The 22,203-nt window shown below is 39.4% G+C and overlaps 1 protein-coding gene across 1 annotated transcript in view; it reads left to right on the top strand.

Moving 5' to 3' along the window:
- LOC140243511 (lysosomal proton-coupled steroid conjugate and bile acid symporter SLC46A3-like) overlaps nucleotides 1–21,732 on the top strand; it is a 29,567-nt gene extending 7,835 nt beyond the window's left edge. Inside the window, exons 2-5 of the mRNA XM_072323185.1 lie at nucleotides 14,817–15,795; nucleotides 18,503–18,637; nucleotides 20,305–20,388; nucleotides 21,569–21,732. Of these exons, the coding sequence (XP_072179286.1) occupies nucleotides 14,853–15,795; nucleotides 18,503–18,637; nucleotides 20,305–20,388; nucleotides 21,569–21,732 (1,326 nt within the window). The 5' untranslated portion in view covers nucleotides 14,817–14,852. The remainder of the gene's footprint in view (nucleotides 1–14,816; nucleotides 15,796–18,502; nucleotides 18,638–20,304; nucleotides 20,389–21,568) is intronic.
- The last annotated feature ends 471 nt before the right edge of the window (nucleotides 21,733–22,203 follow it).

The raw sequence follows: 22,203 nt of genomic DNA, 5'->3' as shown, positions 1-22,203 counted from the left end.
GTACATCATCGACGGAACAGCTGAGAGACATCGAGTTCATCGACTACTCAGTACTTACTCGACAGCACAACTCAAAGCGATCGCGACTAGACCTGTGATGATGTGCACTGGTCATGAATATCTTTGTACGGCTACCCGGTATAAGGTAAAAGCGTCACAGGCGTTTCTGGACGGAGGCGTCAACGCCGTCGGCTATGGGAGTTTCCATGCACTGCCTTCCACATATTATTAGGTAGGAAGAGTGCACGGGCATATTTCAGAACGCAGGGAGATAGTGCCTTCAGATCTCAGTTGTTGGAAACATGCGTATATGGCACCTGAAAGAATTTCAACGGCCAGCTTGCTCGTCATATAATGAACCCCTGTACGGATGCATGACATATCCTGTAGATCTAGTGATTAACGACAGTTTGAATAAGAGAAAACATAATATTATCTGACCACAGGGCAGCGTGTGCTTACACGCCTGTCGACGTGGTCTACAGTACAGTGGACAGCGTGCTACGTCCGACATCTGCATACCCTGATTTGTGCCAGATACACATGCTATTGGCATGTTGGTGATTGAATAACAGGGACTTTTGAGAGGTGCAAAATTGACCCATTTAAACACCAAAAATCTAAAGTAGAAAACTGCATAAGGCTTGATAATTTATATGACTCAATGTCGAAGGATGTCAGTAAGACGCTATGATGTACAATAACACCATTGCTGTTCATTATTTGAATGGATGTGAATATAAATAGTATTGAAACAAAGCACTTCTTTTCTGATGACCTCTCTACACAATCTCAGGACTGCTTTTCTGTATGTTCGTCCACACATAGAATATAGACATGGTGTACTCTAGAGTGATTAAAGTGTATTCTGTGTAAACTTAAGTCGATATAAGCTCCGTCTAGATTTTAAACTCTTCTTTGTTGCTTCGTGGTTGAAAAGAGGGTGGAGGGGGTCTGCGTTTGAGCTTCTCTTTTTGTGATGGTACGATCAGGAGGAGCAATGCCAGACAACACGTAGAGGTCGTCAACTCTTGGCGGTCTTAAACACCCAGTCATGGCTCTGCAGGCAGTTCAGGAATGGATCAATCTAGGTGGCATGAAGCGACCTGCTCCAGACTGGGGATGCATATTAAGCAGCTGGGAATTATAGGGCTAGTGCTGTTCGGATAGTGCCTGCATCTGTGCCCCAACTGATATTTGCTAGCTCCTTGAGGATGCTGTTTGTAACTGCAACTTTAGCTTTACTCTTGATTATGTGGTCATTGTAGGAGCGGGATCGATCGAATGTGGCACCAAGATAGACTGGTATATGGGTGACCTCATGCTGTTTCCCTTACGACCTGATTTTAAGTTGACGGTTGGCATCCTTGTTCCTGGAGTGGAAAGCGCTGATTTGGGTCTTGTCAGGGTTAATTACTCCGAAGGTAATTGGTTGCATAGTATTGGATGAGATTTGCAAGGTCATCACCCAGTTTCTTCTCTACTTCCTCAAAGAATTGAGGTTCAAGGTTCAAGAACACTTCCTTGAAGTAATCTTTTTTTTTTTTCATTTTGTGCCATCTGCTGCGCTTTTTATTGAGGACAATAAAGAAGCGCCTGTCGGATAGCCTTGGCATCTTGAGTCATCTCAAAAACCTTCCGGACAATTAAGGATTCTATGGTTTATGGTATCATAGATTACGTTGCAGAGAGATCAACGAAAGCATGCAGCACCAGTATGCCTTTCTCATACCCATTTTCAATGAATTGAGCGAGTGGTTGGCCAGAGCATGACTTCCCTGGTGTGAAGCCTGCTTGTTCAGGAATGAGGCGTTCATCCAAAAAGCAACGAGGGGCAATGCAGTTGAGGAGCAACCTTTTAAGTAGCTTGTAAGTATGGCATAGCAGAGAGATGAGCCTGTAGCTCTTGGGGATTTTGGGGTCCTTTCCTGGCTTCATCAAGGCGATGACCCTGGCTTTCCGCCGTACAAAGACAAAGATGAGGGCTGGATAGTAGCCACGTTCTCGATCCATTTTGAACTATTTTTATGATGAAGGGAGCTTTGCATCATGTATGACAGACAGCTGGTTTGTATCTTGCCAGTGCTTTACAAATTCGCCATCCTCGTTGATTCTCCCTAGCAGCAACTTACGCTGTGACTGTTAAAATTATCTCCAATCATGATATGGATACTGCCATCTACTGGAGAACGTGAAAAGTCGTAAGGCTCAGATGGTGGCTTGTAGGCTGAGCTTTGATAGAGATGCCTTTTAGGTTGATGGAAAAGATCTCGGTGTTACTAGCGTCTGAGAGGGAGAACTTCTCCACAGGTAAAGCTATTACGGACGAAGACGGCACTGTCATAGAGGTCATGAGACCTCTTTACGATCAGAATCATACCAGCGATGCGAAGGCGAGTACGAGATGGCCCACGATGGATCTTTTGAAGGCAGAGAATGTCTATAGTAATTCTGTCCGCAGATTTCAGCCGATACCAATGTTTGATGAGATGTTATTCAGGGCCGGTCCTGACAAGGACACATGTTTTCGACTCCAACACCCATCAGCAGAATTATCACCATTCATAATGATAGAGGCTAGCTGCTTCGAGGTGGTTGTGGTAGGCGTGGATGTAGTGTAGTGTACGTGGTAGAAGGATTCGTAGGTTGCACGTGACAGGGCAGGTGGGGGCACTTCCAGTTTTAATCAGCTGACAAGCCAAAAAAAAACAAACAAACATGATTTAAGAGCAGTTTTCTTGTGCCACTTCAGCTGACAAAAAAAAAAAGAAAAAAAGAGTGGAGGGGGAGGGGCAAGTGCTTAGACCCTATGTATTCCTATGTTACACCGGCCCTGCAGGGACTGCGACGTGAACGCTCCTTCTGTGACCCCCAATGTAGCCGTAAACCATTCTTGTGCAGTTTGTGCGTAGTTCTCACGACCTATGTACGAATGTCGTGTGTGCCGTTGCTGAACAGCGGTCAGTCACATACAGGAAAAACACGAGTTCAATGCGAACAACGCAAATTTTCCAACAGTCACGGACAAATTTTTTCCAAGAAGAGTTGAAGTCAAATTTGCCCTCTTTTCTTTTTCCTTTTTCTTCCTTTCATTTCTCTCCGTTGTTTGTTGGTTTGTGCACGCATGTGTGTGTGTGTGTACCGACTTTCTAAGGACCATCCCACATTTTTCTCCAGGTTCCCCAACATATTGTTTTCTTAATTTTCGAATATGATTTGGCGTACTCTAGGGTCATTTCAATTGCATTCTGTGACTTTGATCAAACACTTCAGTCTCTACAATGGGTTGTTAAAATGTTTGTTTCTATAAAATTACAATGTGTACAAGTAAGTTACGACTTCATTTTAATAAAATGAAATGAAGTGGAGTCATTGTGAAGTCAGACGCCTCGGCCAAGAATTTTATAGAGGTCAGACGTCAAGGGGTGCGGATTTCCCCCCCCCCCCCCCCACAAGTGCCAAACACTCTTGAGAATGTCTCGAAAGGTACGCTAACAGTTTGTGGATATGCGGTAAAATGATCGGAACTTCGCAGATTTTGCGAAATACACGTGAGAGTGACAAAAACATTCTCCAAACTCTTTGGATCTGTTTGGGATTTCACGAAGATTTTGCGAACATCGCACACGTCTTGCGTATAGGTCGTGCGCATAATTATGATGATGCTTTCAAGACATTCTCGAGAAAACAATCACGAGCAAACCACTACCCAGTCTGCGGAAAACGTTGGCAAGAAATTTCAAACAAAATTTGAAATTACCGCCGAACTAAAAACGACACTCACGAACAGTTGGAGACGCTTCCGAACTCCCTGTGCAGATTTGGCCATCTTTTGCAGACTAAAATACAAACGTTGAACTTTGCCATTTTTTTTTTCGCCTTTCGCATCATTCGCAAATAATTCGCATGCTCCGTGAAACTAGCCCAAGAGCAGATTTCACGAAGAATTCTGCAATGGACGCTCAGCTCTTTTCACATACACGCACATTATGGGAACGAGCACTGTGCACGAACCAATAAACTGACGCGAAAACGAAAAGTGCACTGATGTGAGAGCCCACCTTTTTCTGAAAAATAGATCATTGTCAACGCTGGTTTTTGTGCTCGCTTTGAATATACAGGGGGTCTCTGAGCATAAGCCCGAGGTTCATCTTCTGTTGTGGCTTTTCTTTCTCTGTCCCTACCATGTTTACGTTTCCAGGAAAATTCCCTTCTGCCACCACGCACTCGATCTGTGTCAGTTCATGTTTATGAAACGACGATTTGAGCACACAATAGGAATGTTTCTGAAGTCATCACACACACGCACAGACACACACACACACATACACACACACACACACAACACACACACACACACACACACACAAAGCGTCTGGTGAACCTTGAGATAACCCTGGTTTTTTTTTTTATGGATTTCATGATACCAAGCTTTCTGAAGGGTCAAATGTTGCTGTATCCAGATTCTCTGTGAAAAGATCTTTGAGAGTAGTGTGAATTAATAATTCCGATCACACTACTGTCACGCTCCTAAATCTGCCATCCACCTCTGTCCTATATATCTCAGTATAGATCACCAGAGAGTGGTTGTCTCATTCCCAGCATCATGCATGTTTTTCCTGTTAATGCCTTTATTGATGTCTGTAGTTTTAGTTATGTGAATTATACTCTAAATTGTGTCAGTTCAGATTCAAAATTCTATATGTACTATTGTGCTGAAGCCATTAAACTGTCTACATTTCATCTTTGTGATGGCCTATAGCTCTGGAGGCATATGACTCCGTTGATAAAGAAAGCAAGTCGATTGGATCTTTCTTTGAAGTCAGCCACGTTAGAGTTTTTTTTTCTACAGTCTAAATATAATGCAATAAAATCTTACCGCACATACATGAGCCATTCATTTCGTTACGGGGGCTGCAATCATGAAATGAACGTTTGTTATCTCTTTTTTTTTAGGGGGGGGGAGGGAGGGGGTAAACATCACTATTTCATAATACCTGCACGTACACATTTTCTTTTAAGCAGTGAACAAACATGAACCCAGTGTTAACTGCAGTTGTTGTTTTTTTTTTTTTGGTTTTTTGTTTTTGTTTTTTGCGAATGACTTGGAACAGCCCTGCTGGCACAAACACCCCTATTTTTATGCCAAACCATCTGACAACTGAACTGAAGCAGCAAGCCCTCCTATCGTCGCCACCTACTGAGAGCAATTGTCAAGTAGAAAATACTGGCTTTCCTATGCCATGTTCATAATCATACAATCACTGTGAACATTTTCGAATACGCGAATACTCGAATACGCGATGACATTACAAGTGTATATCTGCTTACCCCAGCCGTGTGAGCTTGTAAGTGATACGAAGTGAATGCTTCATCTAACAGGGAGTGTGAACATTCGGAGACATCTATTAAATTAGCAGGTGAGTGCTCGTAAAATAAAGTATAAGTGACGAAAAAGAGACGAGAAATAAAGGGTGAAGATGATTGTGTGCTTTCAGACCAGCCGTATAAACATATATACGCATTTTCCATATTCAAGCTTGCAACACCCCGCTCGCCCCCCCCCCCCAAATAGTGTTTATACTACAACATTCCATCACCAATTTCCTTATACTAATACCCTAAGTTAATGAATTTAACACATACATGTATATATATATATATATATATATATATATATATATATATATAATTATATATATGTGTGTGTAGCCCAGATGGCTACTAGCATATATGATAAAGAAAAGAATAGAATGGGATAAAAGTTAAAGAAAACAGAAGCATTACAGTTGTTTTCCAAGTCACCCGGTGACGTCAATATGAATCAGTCTTTTCCCCCTTCTTGGCGTTCATGAAACCCTTTATTTTCAGCTAGACTTCCTTTTTTTTTTTGGCAATTCTCCTCTCCCAAGAAAAGTTATTGGTCGTAAGAATTTATGAGTTTGACATTGGCTACTTTCTCCAGCTATAGTGGTCAGTTCCCTGCACTCTCCATCCACATGAGCCCCAATCCAAATTGCGGGAATGACGTGTTGTTGTCCTCTGATCCCTAAACATGAAATGACCCTCTGAGCTGAAGGTCGTTCTCCAGCCAGAACTTCTCCTTTAGTTTGATGTACTTTAGTGCAGTAGGTCAGACAGGAATTCCAAAGACAAATTCAAGGACAACAACCCAGAAAAATGATGACGATGACATTGGACGTCATAAGGACATTAACATTCATTTGTTTCATGATTTTATTATCCAAGAAACAATAAGTCTTGACCAGTAGTTACAGAGAAGAAGGAAATAAAGAAACCAAAAGACAGTGGGCGAGTTAATCAGAAATGGAGATGAATCACAGAAAACGGAGTTCCATAGAAACGAAGGAAACATCTGACCAATAGGAAATTAATTTCCAGTGAAGATCACACCCCAAAATAAGATTTAGCCAATGAAATACATTTAGGGAAAGGATGCCAATAGTAGATTTGTTATAAAAGACCAAGTTTGAGCAAATAGAGGGGAGGAAGCGTGGCAAGCATCATGGGAGCGGCTTCACAGTATGTAGTGAAGCAAAGGCTGCAGAGTATTTCTGAACTTGGAAGAATTTTGAATAGCTGGAGACCACAGAGTTAGAGTCAGGAGATCCCCTTTCCTTGTACATCATGCTCCCCTCCATATTAATCAACTAAACTCTATCGACGCTGTGAATGTGACGAGGATCTTGGTTGGACTGCCCAAGAGTTAATGCGTTAACCGGTGAACAACGACAAGTCGAGAAACGGTACATCACGACAAGACAGAACTTTGGTTTGCACCAATCTGGGGTGTAATGAACTCCAAATAATCAACTATAGTGTCATCAGAGATGTTGAAGCACCCTGTCAGATTGATACAAGGTGGACAGTGATGGTGATGACGTATCTAATGAGGCAGTGAAACCAGAGCGGTTAACAGACGCCCCAGCCCTTGGACGAGTTGGACCTGCAGGCGAGAACCTCATCCCGCGACAATGCCGATGTCGAGATAAGTGGCCACACCCACTAACATCATTTTCCCTATTAACCAAATCCCTCCCTTTCCCATAGATTAAGACGGTAGAATATGAAACGGTCTCCAAAGGTGTAGAAGAGATAAGTGATAAGTGATGTGTTCCATTGTGTAGTAAGAAAAGAAATCTGTTCGTGATAAAGTATCTGTTTCAGACCTGCGAGAAGGCAGGTCGGTGAATAAATATGCTATTAGCAGCATTGACATTATCCATATAAATTTTATCCTTCTCCCGCATTTTATATTCACTGTTGTTGTGAAGCAATAGTTAATCTCTTTCTAACTGTTGGAAATTTGTTGATGATTGGTGTCTATGTGATTAACTAACCCCCGACCAGTACAGAGAGAAGCTAACAGACCAGACCAACATTTACCGCCTCTGTACAACATAATTGGTCGCCCCTTTGAGACAATTAGGGGTTAGGGGGTTACATATATATATATATATATATATATATATATATATATATATTATACATATACATTCACTCACACACATGCACACAAACAGTGAATTTAATTTCGTTGTAATTCTTCGTGCATGAAATACAGAGCTGCCAGGTTAATACTTGATTCTGCAGGAGGCGCCCTGAAGACTTCACTAGTATCTCTTCATGTCTGGAGAAGAAAATCTAAAAATCTCCCTGATTCAGGATTTATTTTTGCCCACTGAGATGTTCTTTGTCCAAGGAGCCCGAGATCGCCACCCTTGGGACATTTTACGTACAGGAAAGGCTAGCACAAAACTATGATTACTCGACTAATTACCACTTGAACGACACATGTTCTGATGAAAACGTCACTGATCCTCTCGAGAAACGAATACAATCCGAGATATCCTTTTGGGTCGTGTGGCTTGGAGCCCTCTCCGCTTTTCCGCCAATCTTAACGGCGCCATTCCTTGTAGCTGCCTCGGGCTTCATCGGTCGAAAGCCGATCCTAATCATAGGCGTGGTATGCCACCTCATTGCTCCTCTCATCTTTCTCATGGTAGCGTTGTTCAATCTGCCCGTGTTCATAACTCTCTTTGCGGCCATTGTGTTTGGGTTGTGTGGGGATATAGAAGGTGTTGTAGGGGTGTCTGTGGCTTATATTGCTGACTCATCAGAGGGTAAATCTAGAGCACAACGGATGATCGTTCTGTCACTTATGTATGAGGCGGGATGGGGTTGTGGTCAAATGCTAGGAGGTTTGATTCTAGGTTATTCCAATAACTTTCCTATCAGCTTTGCGTTTCCAACAATATTGGCTGCCATCAACCTTGTCTACACAAGTTTCCCTAGATTAGTCTTGGAAACAGAACCTAAGTGTGAGTCTTTCTCTGCAGGTACTGTTCTAAAGAAATCTTTTCATAATCTGGCTGGGTTTTACACACGCTTCGAGAGAAGCAAGAGGGTAAACGCCATTATCCTGATCGTCATCGTTTGCCTTGTGCGTTTTGTGAGAGAGAGCATCTTCGCGCGATGTCATCGTAATCTATGGCCTTGGAAAGCCTTTCTGCTGGATATCCTTATTTGTAGGATGCTCTAACGAAGGTGTTGCCCTATTTCCTGCTGTAGGTAAGAACTAAATTCATTACATTTTGCTGTAAGTCCGATGAGGGTCAACATGAATTCTTTTTGTGCTACTTTCTCAAACCCTATCAAACTCGATCAATAGCAAAGTTGGTGTTTTCTAAAATCAAGCATCTTCGCATGCCAAATTTGGTGTCGAAAAAAAGACAAACAAATAAAATCCACCAAACAGAGAGCTACAAGTGTCTTCTGCTTGTTTATCTCTTTCCAAGTTTGCGTGTTTATTTTTTCAATGCAGTATAATATATTCGGTACGATATTGTGTTTTGTCCTTTTTTGTGGGGGTAGAGTGGGGTGGGGATAATTGCATTCGCTTGTGTGGTCATCACATGATATCGACACAATTGCGATTGTATAATTATGTTTGTTTTCTTTTCTTCCTTCCTAAAGCAGTGGATATTTACTTGCATTGTTACTTTTCTTTTTATTTTGACTGAAATAAGAAACAATTGAATGAATTAGATTAAACAGGTGCTCTGATTTTGGGCATGTAAAAGTATTGAAAATGTGAAACAGATATTTAGAAGTATATATAAATAGAATATTGGCTCCAGCGTATCTCTGCGAATCCATACAGCTAATGAATACAAAGAATGTAAAACAGATGTTACGAACTGTTCTTGTATAACAACGGATACGATCTTCAATTTATTCAATTCTTTGGGCATATTATATTAGCTCGATAAGCTCCAGTGTGACAGGGCCTTTGTTGTACATCAGAGATGCTTATCTCAATGAATTTAAAAAGCCAACATGCACTGTTTGTCCAGATGACATATTCTGCCCATACCCAAAGTGGAACATCGAATTGGCTTAAAAGCAGACATTTTTCATATATGTGGTGGCAAGGTTAACTAAAATTCGTCCATTTTACTTGTTGTTCTTGACTTCTCAAAAAAAAAAATTACAATGAAATGAGGCTGACAGAACATTTGCTCCTGCGACAATTGCTCCGGTTTAATTTTCTCCCAGAACTTAGAGTAAAGATGAAGATTGTGATAGGGTTTGGGGTTTAGTTTGACGTGAGGATTTGGATTTGGGTTAGGGTTACGTTTGTGGGTAGACATTATGTTTGACTTAGCGTGCAGATATTTCGTGGGAGCAATTGTCGCAGGAGGAAATGTCATGGAATTGAAATGGCATCTTTAAATCTTGTGGTATATACATGTAAAGTCTTGTGGCACATTATTCCACATCGCCTGCGTAAGAAGGACTTCAGTGGTAGAGGTCCCACAGAATGTCAATATCTTGGCCGCAGCCGACTCTCAACTACCCAGCAGAAAGGCAGTAACTGACCCTCAGCATGCACGCAATTTGCTCGAACATCTCGCCCCACGTCAGCAGAACTGACCAGGTACATGTACACAGTGGCGTATCTAGGGAAAACGGCGCCCGGGGCAAGCACGAAAATTGCGCCCCTAATTTCTGAAAAAAGTGTTCAACCCCTACCCCATAAAGTCCACTTGATGCTTTTTCAAGCACTTAAAAGGGATCTTTTTGAGGGTGATTTAAATGTAATGAATTTTGATAGATTTTGGCGAGAGAGCGCAGCGAGCGAGCCGAAAATTTTTGTATTTCAGCTTACAAAACATGGAATTTTTGTCATTTTTTTGCTTACCAAATCTTACAATTCTAATCAAGATATAGTGACAGCCTTATAGATTTATACCAAAAAAACTGAGGACTTAAAAAGATACTCTAAATAGTGCGCGCGAGTGAGCTGAAATTTGTAAATGTCCTCGTCATCATCACGTATTGTTCTTATATTTTTTTATATATAAATTTTGGCGAGCGAGCGCAGCGAGCGAGCCGAAAATTTTTGTATTTCAGCTTACAAAACATGGAATTCTTGTCATTTTTTTGCTTATCAAATCTCACAATTATAGTGACGACCTTATAGATAACGATTTATACCAACAAACTGAGGACTTGAAAAAATACTCTAGATTAGTACGAGCGAGTGAGCCGAAATTTGTATATTCTGCGTCATCATTACGTTTTTTTCTTATCTTTTTTTATTTTTTTCTTGCTCCCCCCTTCCCCGTATGTTCGAAACCGTTGGCGTCCTCTTTTGATCCAATCGGCGATCGCTTCAGAACGAATGAAATTGCAGTCGCTGCTCCGTATAACATTTTTCCTGCTAAATATAAAATGACATGAGTGAACACAATAGACATTATCATTTTGTCCGCGTCATCGTCACGTTTTGTTCTTATCTTCTTCTCTTTTTTATACAAATTTTGGCGAGCGAGCGCAGCGAGCGAGCCGAAAATTTTTGTATTTCAGCTTACAAATCATGAAACTCTTGTCATTTTTTGCTTATTAAATCTTACAATTCTAATCAATATATAGTGACGGCCTTATAGATAACAATTTATACCAACAAACTGAAGACTTGAAAAAAATACTCTAAATTAGTACGAGCGAGTGAGCCGAAATTTGTATATTTCCGCGTCATCATTACGTTTTGTTCTTATCTTGTTTGATTTGTTATTGTTTTTTTGCGCCCCCCCCCCCCGTATGTTCGAAACCGTTGACGCCCTCTCTTGATCCAATGGGCGATTGCTTCAGAACGAATGAAATTGCAGCCGCTGCTCCGTGAAACATTTTGCCTGCTAAATATAAAATGACATGTGTGAACACAATAGACACTGCCATTTTGTCATCATCACGTTTTGTTCTTCCTTCTTTTTTATACAAATTTTGGCGAGCGAGCGCAGCGAGCGAGCCGAAAATTTTTGTATTTCAGCTCACAGAACATAGAATTTTTGTGTGAACACAATAAACATTGTCATTTTGTCCGCGTCATCATGTTTTGTTTTTATCTTGTTTGATTTGGTTTTCTGCCCCCCCCCCCCCCCCACCATTCTCCCTCCCCCTTCCGGGCGAGTTTTTTTTTTCTTCTTCTTCTTCTTCTTCTTTTTCTTCTTCTTTTCTTTTTTTCTTCTTCTTCTTCGTTTTTTTTTTTCGTTTTTTTGCGCCCGCAAGGAGTGGCGCCCGGGGCACGTGCCCCCCTTGCCCCCCCCCCCCCCTAGATACGCCACTGCATGTACAAGTATGTTGGCAGTATCGACATCATTCCTTGCCAGCAAAACACATGTATTATGCTAGTAGAATGCCCGCCGATGACGCGCGTGTCCGGCGCATAAAGGCACAGATACGGGCCTCCTACTGATGTTCTGCGTTCACCTCTGCTGGCAATCCCCGCAACTCACCCGGAACAAGTTTTGAGCATGTCCGATCTACCCGCCGCTTGAGCACTTGAGCATGCTCAAGCGGCGGGTAGATCGGACTTGCGTGCGCACTTTATGGCAACTACGGGCAAGAAACGTGCTAGGTACTGACGGGTGCGTGCCATATGCGGGGACCTCCGGGTAGCAAAAATTATCTCCCGCAAGTCACACGATATGCTTGCCAGGAAAGGTGTGAGCATGCATAGTCAAAACCTGTTCCTGGTGAGATTCGGGGATTGCCCGCAAACGTTCACGCAGAACACGGGGGCTCGTAGGAGCCGCATCTCGAAGGCAATTCCCACGCAGGTAACATGCAGTTGTAACGCAGGTACTTCGAAGTGACCGTACGTCGTCAGTAACTAGAACGTAAGTAGAACGTAAATAGCATGAGTTCAGCAGGAAAGACGCACGCGAAAGTGGCCCAACTCCTTGTTTGCCCACAGAAAATTATCCTGCGTGCTGGAAAATCCCTACACGTAACAAGCCCACAAGACTTGCCCGGAAAGGAGTGACAGGGCATTTAGCGTGATAATAAGTTTGTTTGTAAAAGGAATTGTTATATGTAAATATGCAATGTTTTCTTAAGAACACAAAGCTTACCTTTATATCTTCGAATACTAAAGGTTTTTGGTCTTATTTAAAAAGAATTAAAGTGTTTTCATTGTGTAAAGATAAGGCAGTTTGTTTGTTTGTTTGTTTGTTCTTTGTTGTTGTTGTGCAGGAGACGTATAGTCTTGAAGACAATTTTACTAAATGGACCCCCCCCCCCCAAAAAAAAAAAAAAATGGGAAGGAGAGCGTTATTTTCACACGGATCCTTCATTTTCAAAAGAAAGCCTTTGATTCTTTCAATAATCAATATTTATTTGAAGTGTTGAATCCTTAATTTTGGAGAACAATTTTGTAGGTTTGTGCATATGCTTTTTAATGACATAGAAAGTTGTGTTCTGAATGATATTACGTCAACTGGGTATTTTAGATTGGGAGGGGCGTCCGCCAAGACGATCCTCTGTCACTATATATGTTCATTTTTAGCTATAGAGACACTTGCACTCCATATCAGATATAACCCAGAAATAGTGGGAAAAAAGTTTAGTGCGCAGGGGGAAATAAAGCGTTCCATGTTTGCTGATGATCTTGCAGTCTTTGTATCAAGAGCAATTTTTTTTTCTCATCTTGCAAAGATTCTAGATGATTTTTACGATTTTCTCGTCTTTATCATCTATGATAAAACAAAACTGCACCCGAACTGCAGCCAACTGCATCCAAACCGGACGTGCAACAATTTACAAATATAGAATGAATTTTTATCTATTTATCCCTTTGAGGGAAAATTCAGATTGTTAAGACTTATGCATTATTGCGGTCGTTATATATCGCGAGCATAGTCTCAGTGCCAGACTTATCAATACACGAAGTGAATAAAGTTATTTATGAATTTAGGCCAAGACAGAATAAGGCGCGATGTTTTAGTGTAAGATAATGATAGGGAAGTTTGAAAATGTTTTTAATGTGTAAAGTCATGATGTGAGTTAAATAAAAAAAGTGCAGAGGTTATTTGGTTCATGCTCAAAAGGGTGGAGATCTATTTGTCTGAATATGTTAGCATCTGTAGGAAAATAATTGTTATTCTTCTGCAATTTCGATTTTTCACGGTTGAAGATAATTCTTTCACGCTGGTTATTAGAGGTATTAGAAACATTGTCCTTTCCCCAGAAAAGAGAGTTAAGGGTAACGAATCAAATAATTTGGAATAATAGATATATTTTGTTTCATGGGAAATCTATGTTTAGTACACACATAGTAGATTTTTTTTTTTTTTTGAAGAGACGGATATGTTAGATGAAAATGGCCGACCTCTGCGTTGGAAAGATTGTAATGGTATATGTAAAGGTTTGCAGTTTAATAGTATTTCACTCTTCTTGACTGCTTCAAGAAAATGCCAAGTGAGTGGAAGATTATTACCCCTTTATCAAAATCCTTGGTATACTCCCTTTAATCTGGGATAAGGGTAGGTGGATGAAATTACACAACGTAACGACAAAGTAATCATCATCAATGTGTCAGCATGGGATTTTCACCCAGAAAATTGTTTACAAAATTCAAAGAGCATCTTTATCCATTTTATGCCATTTAATTTTCCGTTAATAATCAAGTTTTCCATAAATTTGTATTACTGGGGTAAGTTTATATCTATAAAAAACAGTATTTTGAAAAATCTAGTTCTAATTTCAGGGCAAGTTTATATGATTATTACGGAAGTTCATGGATCGCATTATTCCTGAGGTTGTCCAAGGTTTGCTATTTTCCTCTTCGGGTTTTTTTGATTTGTTTTTTTTTTTTTTTTTTTGTGTGTGTGTGAATATAAGCCGTACATTTTTCCCAGATAAGTTAATTAATCTAGATATAGATAAATCATGTGGCTGTCGGTATATGTCTCATGAAAAGCCTCTGATGAGTGTTGATATACCAGATCAGAAATTGAAAGTTCCATTTTCGAGGGAGTTTCTTTCGTATACATGTGTTTATGTCGTCTTAAAGGTGTCATTTACTTGAGAATATCATTGTCAAGGAGAGTTTGTGATGTAGTCGAAATGCAAGTGAAGGGCAAACGAACTAAGGATACTAACAAAATAATTTTTGTGAGGTATTTCAAAATATAATATTATAATCACCCATTGAATAAATGTGCTTTTTCACATGAAAAGTTGTCTAGATTGTAACATGTTTCAACTTTATCTTTTAAAAAAAAAGATATCTGAAGAATGAAAATTGATAATTTATACGTAAGACAATATTCTTTTTTTATGTCTGTGAACTATTTCAAGAAATAATGACTGGGTAATAATGCTTTTCATAACCACTGGTATTCATTGTTTAAATTTTCGGACAACCCGGAACAAAATGCTTTCAGCAACATTTCGTGACGGACGCTGGAAAAAAGTTTTTGATTTTTCACTTCTTCTGTCACCCACAGAATAGCCGGTGATTTACTCTGCAACGACGCTGTAAGATGGGAGACTCAGTGGAATACATCAGCGAGGCGCGCTTCGTAGCAACAGAGCCAATCAACTTTTTGATAATGGCTATCCAAGGAGCTCTCACCACCCTCATGACGATCTACGTAAAAGAAAGGCTGACACAAAGTTGTAATTGCTCGATCAGTTACAACCTAAACGGCTCATGTTATGATGGGAACATCTCTGATCCCCTCGAGAGAAGGATACAATCCGAGACGTCCTTTTGGAGTATGTGGCTGTCAGCCCTCCCCACTTTCCCGCCAATATTAACAGCACCATTCCTCATTGCCGCCTCAAGCTTCATCGGTCGAAAGCCGATCCTCATCATAGGTGCGGTATGCCACCTCATCGCTTCTGGGATTTTTTTCTTGGTAGCATTGCTTGATCTGCCCCTGTACTTAACTCTCCTTGCCGCCATTGTGCTTGGATTGTGTGGGGATGCAGATACTGTCGGAGCGGTGTCCGCGGCTTATATTACCGATTCTTCCGAGGGTACGTCTAGAACACAGAGGATAATCGTTCTGTCACTTATGAGTGAGGTGGGATGGGGATTTGGTCAAACGCTAGGAGGTTTGATCCTTGGTTATTCCAATAACTTTACCTTCAGCTTTGCTTTCCCAACAATAATGGCTGCCGTCAACCTTGTATACACAAGTTTCCCTAGATTAGTCTTGGAAACAGTACCTAAGTGTGAGTCTTTCTCAGCAGGTACTATTCTAAAGAAATCTTTTCATAGTCTGGCTGGGTTCTACACACGCTTCGAAAGAAGCAAGAGAACACAGGTCATCATTTTGATCGTCATCCTTTGCCTTCATCGTTTTGTGAGTGAGGGTATCTTCGACGTCGTCGTGATCTATGGCCTAGGAAAACCTTTCTGCTGGACAGCCATGTTTGTGGGATTCTTTAATGCCAGTGTTGCTCTGGTTCCTGCCGCAGGTAAAGAAAAAAAAAAGAAGATTAAATTCATACATCAAACTGTTTTTTGGTTCGATAAAAGGCTACATGAATTATTTTATTCTGCTAACGAAAACACTCACACACACAAAACCCACCAACTCCCCTACAACTCCATTACATTCATGTTGGCTATATTGTTACTTTTTTTTTTTTGAGGGGGGGGTTGGGGTGCTTTCGCTTGCAGGCATCACAGAATACTAACATAATTACACTCAAGTGATGATGTCTCTGTCTCTTTTTTCTTTCGCAAGCAATACACGCTAATTGCGTGGTTAGTGGTTTGTTTTTTTTTCTTACACGGACACTCATAAGAAACAATGAGCTCTAAAAAAATTGAACACTTACAGCGCACGGATCAAGAAGAGGAATTATTTTAATCAATTCACAAAGCGGCACAGAAAAAGTTAGTAATTTTCTCTGTCTTAAAAACGATAGCTTAAATCGTAAATTTTCCGACGCCTCCAAAACACGAGGGCCCGTATTCACAAAGGTGGTTTATTTCAGAACCATGATTTAAATTTTTACAAGGACCAAGTATAGGAAATGGGCATGCCCTATACACAACTGTCAACTGTCAAACTGTTAAACTGTCAAAATACGCGGGTAAACGTGTGGTCGTTATTGGATGTTTAACTGCCTAAGCATGTAAAATTTGCATATTTATTACAAGGACTCAATTTCAAACCTGCTTCGTTATTTTTTCTTTCCATTCCTTTTTCTATTATATTTGATCGAATGAGGGATCCGGTAAACGTCTGGATTTATGTGTGTTTTAAGAGTCGTGGAACCGTGATGATGACAGAGCTATCATTATTTCAAAATGAGGTGTAACGAAAAAAAGACTACACGTGTTGAACTGTAAACATTTTGATAAGGCTTTTCGTCCGCAGCAGTAAAATTCCCTGTTCACATCTTGTGGGACGGTAAGTCATAAATTGCATCTGAATGTGGCATACGTTCCCAGACGCGCTTGCCTTTTCATGTGCTCATGGGCTGAAGGCCTAGTAAGAGATCGCACATGAACCCTATTTTCCGTATAAAGAGATTTTCAAATGCGCTACATTAAATGACTTTACATCAAAGAGAGCCTTTTCGGCAGTGTTACTTCAATGATGCATGGGTATTTCACAAGCAGCGCTTGAAGGTTAATGTGTCTTTGTGGATAATTTGAAGGTTATATGCAATAGTTGTAATCAACTTTGGAGAATAAGCAAACAATAATAATGTGGTTTGCCTTCCATACTTTGTATGGCGTGCATCCACCTTTTGTGACTGTGATCCCAGATTTTTATTTTGTTATTTGGCCGGACAAAAAAAAATTATTTCGACATGCCGAAGAGGTATATAGGAAAATTCTCCTTCAACTTGTTGAAATCATCATAACACAATAAGTTATATTATAACTTTGTTTGTTGCTAGACCAATGTCGCTGACATCGAATGTCATTAAAGCTCCGTTGAGGCAAATTCCACTTTGACTACTTCAAGAACCATACCAGTGTACAAGATATTACATAGGAGAATATCATGGCCAACATTTTTCCTTTATTACACCAATCATAACTGTTCTTCACAATATAAGAGACGTTCAGCGTTGATGATCTTTTTGCTAATAAACTATGCTTTGATATTAGAATACGAACGTTGAAGCACATCATTTTAAATAACGCGTATTCATATTCCAGTCGCGAAAACAGACACGACACAAAATAATATTAACTAGAATTATATGCGACACCGTAAACAAACGTCCTTTACTACACCAGCCATATCATTTGTCACAAGTTTACGAAACGTTCAGTATGAGATGATCATCTACGAGGGGCCTAAGTATTGGAACTCACTTCCCTACGACATAATAACAGCACAAACTTTGAATTCTTTTAAAAACAAATTAAATTTTTTTCTGTTGAAATCTTATGATATACAACCAAATTAGGTTCGGTTTCATTCTCTCAATCAAGTCGTTTGTTTGTTTGTTTGTTTTTACAAGTATTAAGTTATCACACAGAAATCATCTTTTAAGGAAAACAATCTGTCTAACATAAGTTTACCTCAGATATTTCTTTTATTGTACCAGTAACAGTGAGTCTATTCTCTTTCTCTTTTTTTATATCCGTTCCTATGCATTCATACCGGCATATGCACCCAATCAATCGCAATTTCAAACCAGGGAACGTTGTATTGTTTTGTTATTGCATTTTCATAATGAAGTACAGTATGCTTGTGTCCACGATGGCGCGTGTTGTACCATAGTCTCATTTCCCCCTTTTTTTTTTGTTCTTTTTTTTTCTTCTTCTTTTTTTTTCCCCCTTCCCAAGTTAATTTCATGTCAGTTGACATTGGTTTCTTTGACTTTGTGTACGTATTTTTAGAGGGTCCCATACCCTACAAGCTTTGCTTTTTAAGTGGGACCCTCCATTTCCATTCTAATCTTTGTATTAGGTATATACCTTAGAAACGAAATTCTGTTGTTACTCATGACCACTTGTACGTTTTCTTTGAAATTGTTATAAATTTGTTCTGTAAATGTATTGTATATATTTTTTCTGTTTATTCAATGGAAATGGAAATAAAATTGAATTGAATTGAATTGAATCGTTATGCTACTTAAATAAACTATATATCGATATCAAAATACGAAAAATAAAACATAGCATTTCAAAGAACAGATATTCATATTCCAGTTGCAATTATAGTTACCAAACCGCTACTGAAGTGTTTCTCCGAGAACTGGTTGATACATTTTGGATTCATCTCGTTTATCGCCCAGCTGATCACCTGTGCCTTGGCAGTCAATACTATCCAGCTTGCCTTCATTGGTAGGTACTATTATATGTAATGAGACAATTAGTTTTTTCGATTATTTTTACAATCAAATCTTCACGTTTGGCCTGAAGGAAAGCATACCAACTATGAGATCCGACCAAAACGCCTTGTGCCCGGGAGAACGATGCAGATGCACACGATGCAAAGAACGACGCGCGTGTTAACCCTATAATGCCTAAGCTATTTTGACCCCTGCCAGGCCCAAGGGGGGGGGGCACATTGTGCCCCCCCCCCCCTATATAACTTCTTTATTATATGATGTATGACCGTCATATTTGGCACATGGGTAGAACAACTCGTACTCTACATGACCCAACATTTGAAATTTCTCAAGGTCGTCCACTGAGGGCGCTATTTACCAAAATTTAAAGAAATACATAGGAAATACGCTAAAATCATGTTTTTTCTGTTTATTTCTTTATCCCCAGTATATATCTTTTTTTGTATCAATCATTTTCATATTTACCACAAAGGAAAAGCATGTCAGCCTTCACTGTTTGTTATGGTTGAAATTTCTCAAGGTCAACACATGGGGGCGCTATTCATTACAATATAAAGAAATATATAAAACCTATGATGTATTGCTTGGAATGAATACATATATTGGTATTGCATTTCATATTTCCAAAATATTGTAATTTTAAGTTTGCAGATTGATAATATGATAAACAAATGATATTACAGGCACAGCTTGTGTGAAAATAACACAAAATAAAAGGGTAATCTTTGGAAAATGCTGTATTTTCAATTATTTTTATTATATCTATTGTTTGATGCCTATGTCGTATAGAAAATAAAGGAAATAATAACAAAACCATTTCAGTGTAATTCACAACCATAATTCCTTCACCCTTTGGTTCTTCAGCAAATTACAGCCAAGAAAACCCCCATTTCATCCATTATTATACTGTTAACTGAAATTGGAACAGAAAATCATGCAAAATCTGACGAACATGGTTGTCAGTTTATGGTTGCCATGGCAACCAGCAATATCGGACATAGCTAAATTATACATCAAAATGTGCGCAATAAGATTTTAGGAAAAGCCACCAAATTTGATTGAAATCGGATAAAGGGTATAGGAGCGGCAAACGAAAATATGGTAGGGGGCACAATGTGCCCCCCCCCCCCCCTTGGGCTTTACAGGGTTAAACTTAAGAGCCTCTCCAGCGTTCGCGTGGTTCTCCCGGGCACACGACGAAAACCTACATGCACTGGAGGGGCACTGGAGTAGTGTCGAAAACAGTTTGAAGTTGAGAATAACATCAGATAAACAAAAATGCTATCGTGGTAAGATATGAAACAAACGAATCTTAAAAAAGATGACTCATGATTTCATCACTGTTGGCTTGCCGAGAGGCGATGATAATTTATTAACGTTTTGTATTCTAGTGTATCCTACCAGTTTTTTATATGGAAGATAATAAATTTCAAAGCTTCGTCGATGAAAATTACTGACAATGCAATCTCAGTTCTTCTCATACATCTAGAAATTCCATTTGAGAAATATCTTACAGGTCCTTGTAAAGGTGTCGGACAATTGCTTTTATATTAACTGTTCCACTAAATTTTAAACGTCCTACGGTTTATTAAGACTTGAAAGTGGCAAGGAGGTTCAAAATATATCATATAGGCTGCACTAATTACCTCCATTTTCCAGCTTCTGCTCTAGGTCTCCTGCGCATTTTGCCAGAACCTCTCTGTAAAAACCCTATCTCACGGCTAGACTCTGCTGAAGAACGGGGTAAGTTCCAGTGGTTTAATTCTATTGAATTTTCAGTCTGATGCTCATTTTGATATTCTCATACATGAGTAACCTTTCGAAACTTTAGGAAATTTTCATTAGCATTATATTACGAGAAAATATGGAACGCGGAGTGACATAATTTTTTTTATTTTTCTTATCGATTCAAACAAGAATTCAAAACTTTGGCACTATTTACTTTTTATCAATTTAACCAAAATCTCTAAGAAATTGAATGAAAGGCCGTTGAAAATTGGATATTGCTGTAATAAAACTTATATATTTTCACATTACCACATTTTTCCTCGAGCATTGATATGATAGCTAATGATTTCATGGTCTCAGAAGTATGCATTAACCGGCACATTGCTCTTCTCTAAACTCTTTGCTTGACAAAAAATGAAAAAGAATGTTTCAACTAATGTGTTACATCTTAAAGTTCTATATAATAATTATCTTCTAACGAGTCGCAATGAACAGAAGCAGCTTATTGATTATGGACCAATACCATGAATGTTATCTTTTGTAATGTAGCCAACAAATTGAGTTTTGAGTTGAAGTGATGACATCATTACCATATCGAATTCATGTTTTCCCGAAAGCACGTAAAACGCAGTACTTTCTTATTGTCTAGTTTTCGTTGACCTACAACGCTGACATTCTTACCCTACACGACGATCATTCATTCATTCATTCATTCATTCATTCATTCCTGTTTTATTTTAATTTCCAATCTATATACATGGGTAATACAAACGTCAAAATGATGGTATATGCTTGGCTCATAGTATCACGCGATCAGTAGGACTTGATGGAAATGAAAATTGAGGGGCTGCTAAAAAGCGATCTTGTATAGTGCAGACCCCTCACTTACTTTAATACGTTACATTTTATAAACGAATCATTACAAACGGATCTACACTTCCCCATTCAATTAGTATTGCCAGGGTAGAAAACATAGATAACTGGTGGAATAGCTTGTTTCATGTCTTGTAAAAATCATGATAGTTAACGATATTAAACATAAACACACTTGATGTTCACCTACAGCACAACTACAACTCATCACTGAGTCAATGATAGATAACACGTTTGTTTGTTTCTTCTACCAACGGGTTAACAGTCTTTTGAAAGATTTAATTCCTGATGAATTACATCCATTTGATTTGATTTATTGCAGATGCGGCATTCGCCATGCTAGCCGTGGCATTATCAACATCTATGGGCTTGTCCTTTTTGTTTTTTGACGGGCAATACACCTATACCGTAAACATTGGCATGACTCTGGTCACCCTTTACCTCGCTGGTGCAATTCTTGTGATTCCAATCTTATTAAACGGGTAATTTGAAGCAGTCTTCCATAGGATTATGCAAATCTATTTCTTGTGTAAAGTTGCTTGCGCCTCGTCCCTTAGTTTTCAGTTCCCTTCATGAACAGTGAACAGTCGACCATGTTAAGGACCTGTTCATTGGACGGTAATTGTCCCATGTTTATCACTTCTCAGTACAGTGAAATCTCGACGAAGGTCCACATAAACGCTTGAATAACCGCAACACTTCCATGTCAGACAAAGTGAAACAAAGACTTATCATACCGAGGAAATTTAGCCTGCTAATGAACATCGGTTTCTCAAAGACATATACTCAGTAACAGATAATGGCAATTATATAATAATATAAGTGAAAGGATAGTTGTTGTGTCTTTACAGTTGTAAACCAGTTGGTATAAGTGATGTTACAGAGGTCACGTTGGTGGTTATCATTCAAGGCGTCCAAAAAATATGATAAATGGTAAGAATACAACATTTTTTTGCA

The sequence above is a fragment of the Diadema setosum genome, chromosome 2 (genome assembly GCF_964275005.1).
Source record: "Diadema setosum chromosome 2, eeDiaSeto1, whole genome shotgun sequence".
Classification (NCBI taxonomy): domain Eukaryota; kingdom Metazoa; phylum Echinodermata; class Echinoidea; order Diadematoida; family Diadematidae; genus Diadema; species Diadema setosum.
This window is presented reverse-complemented; position numbering and strand designations above follow the sequence as displayed.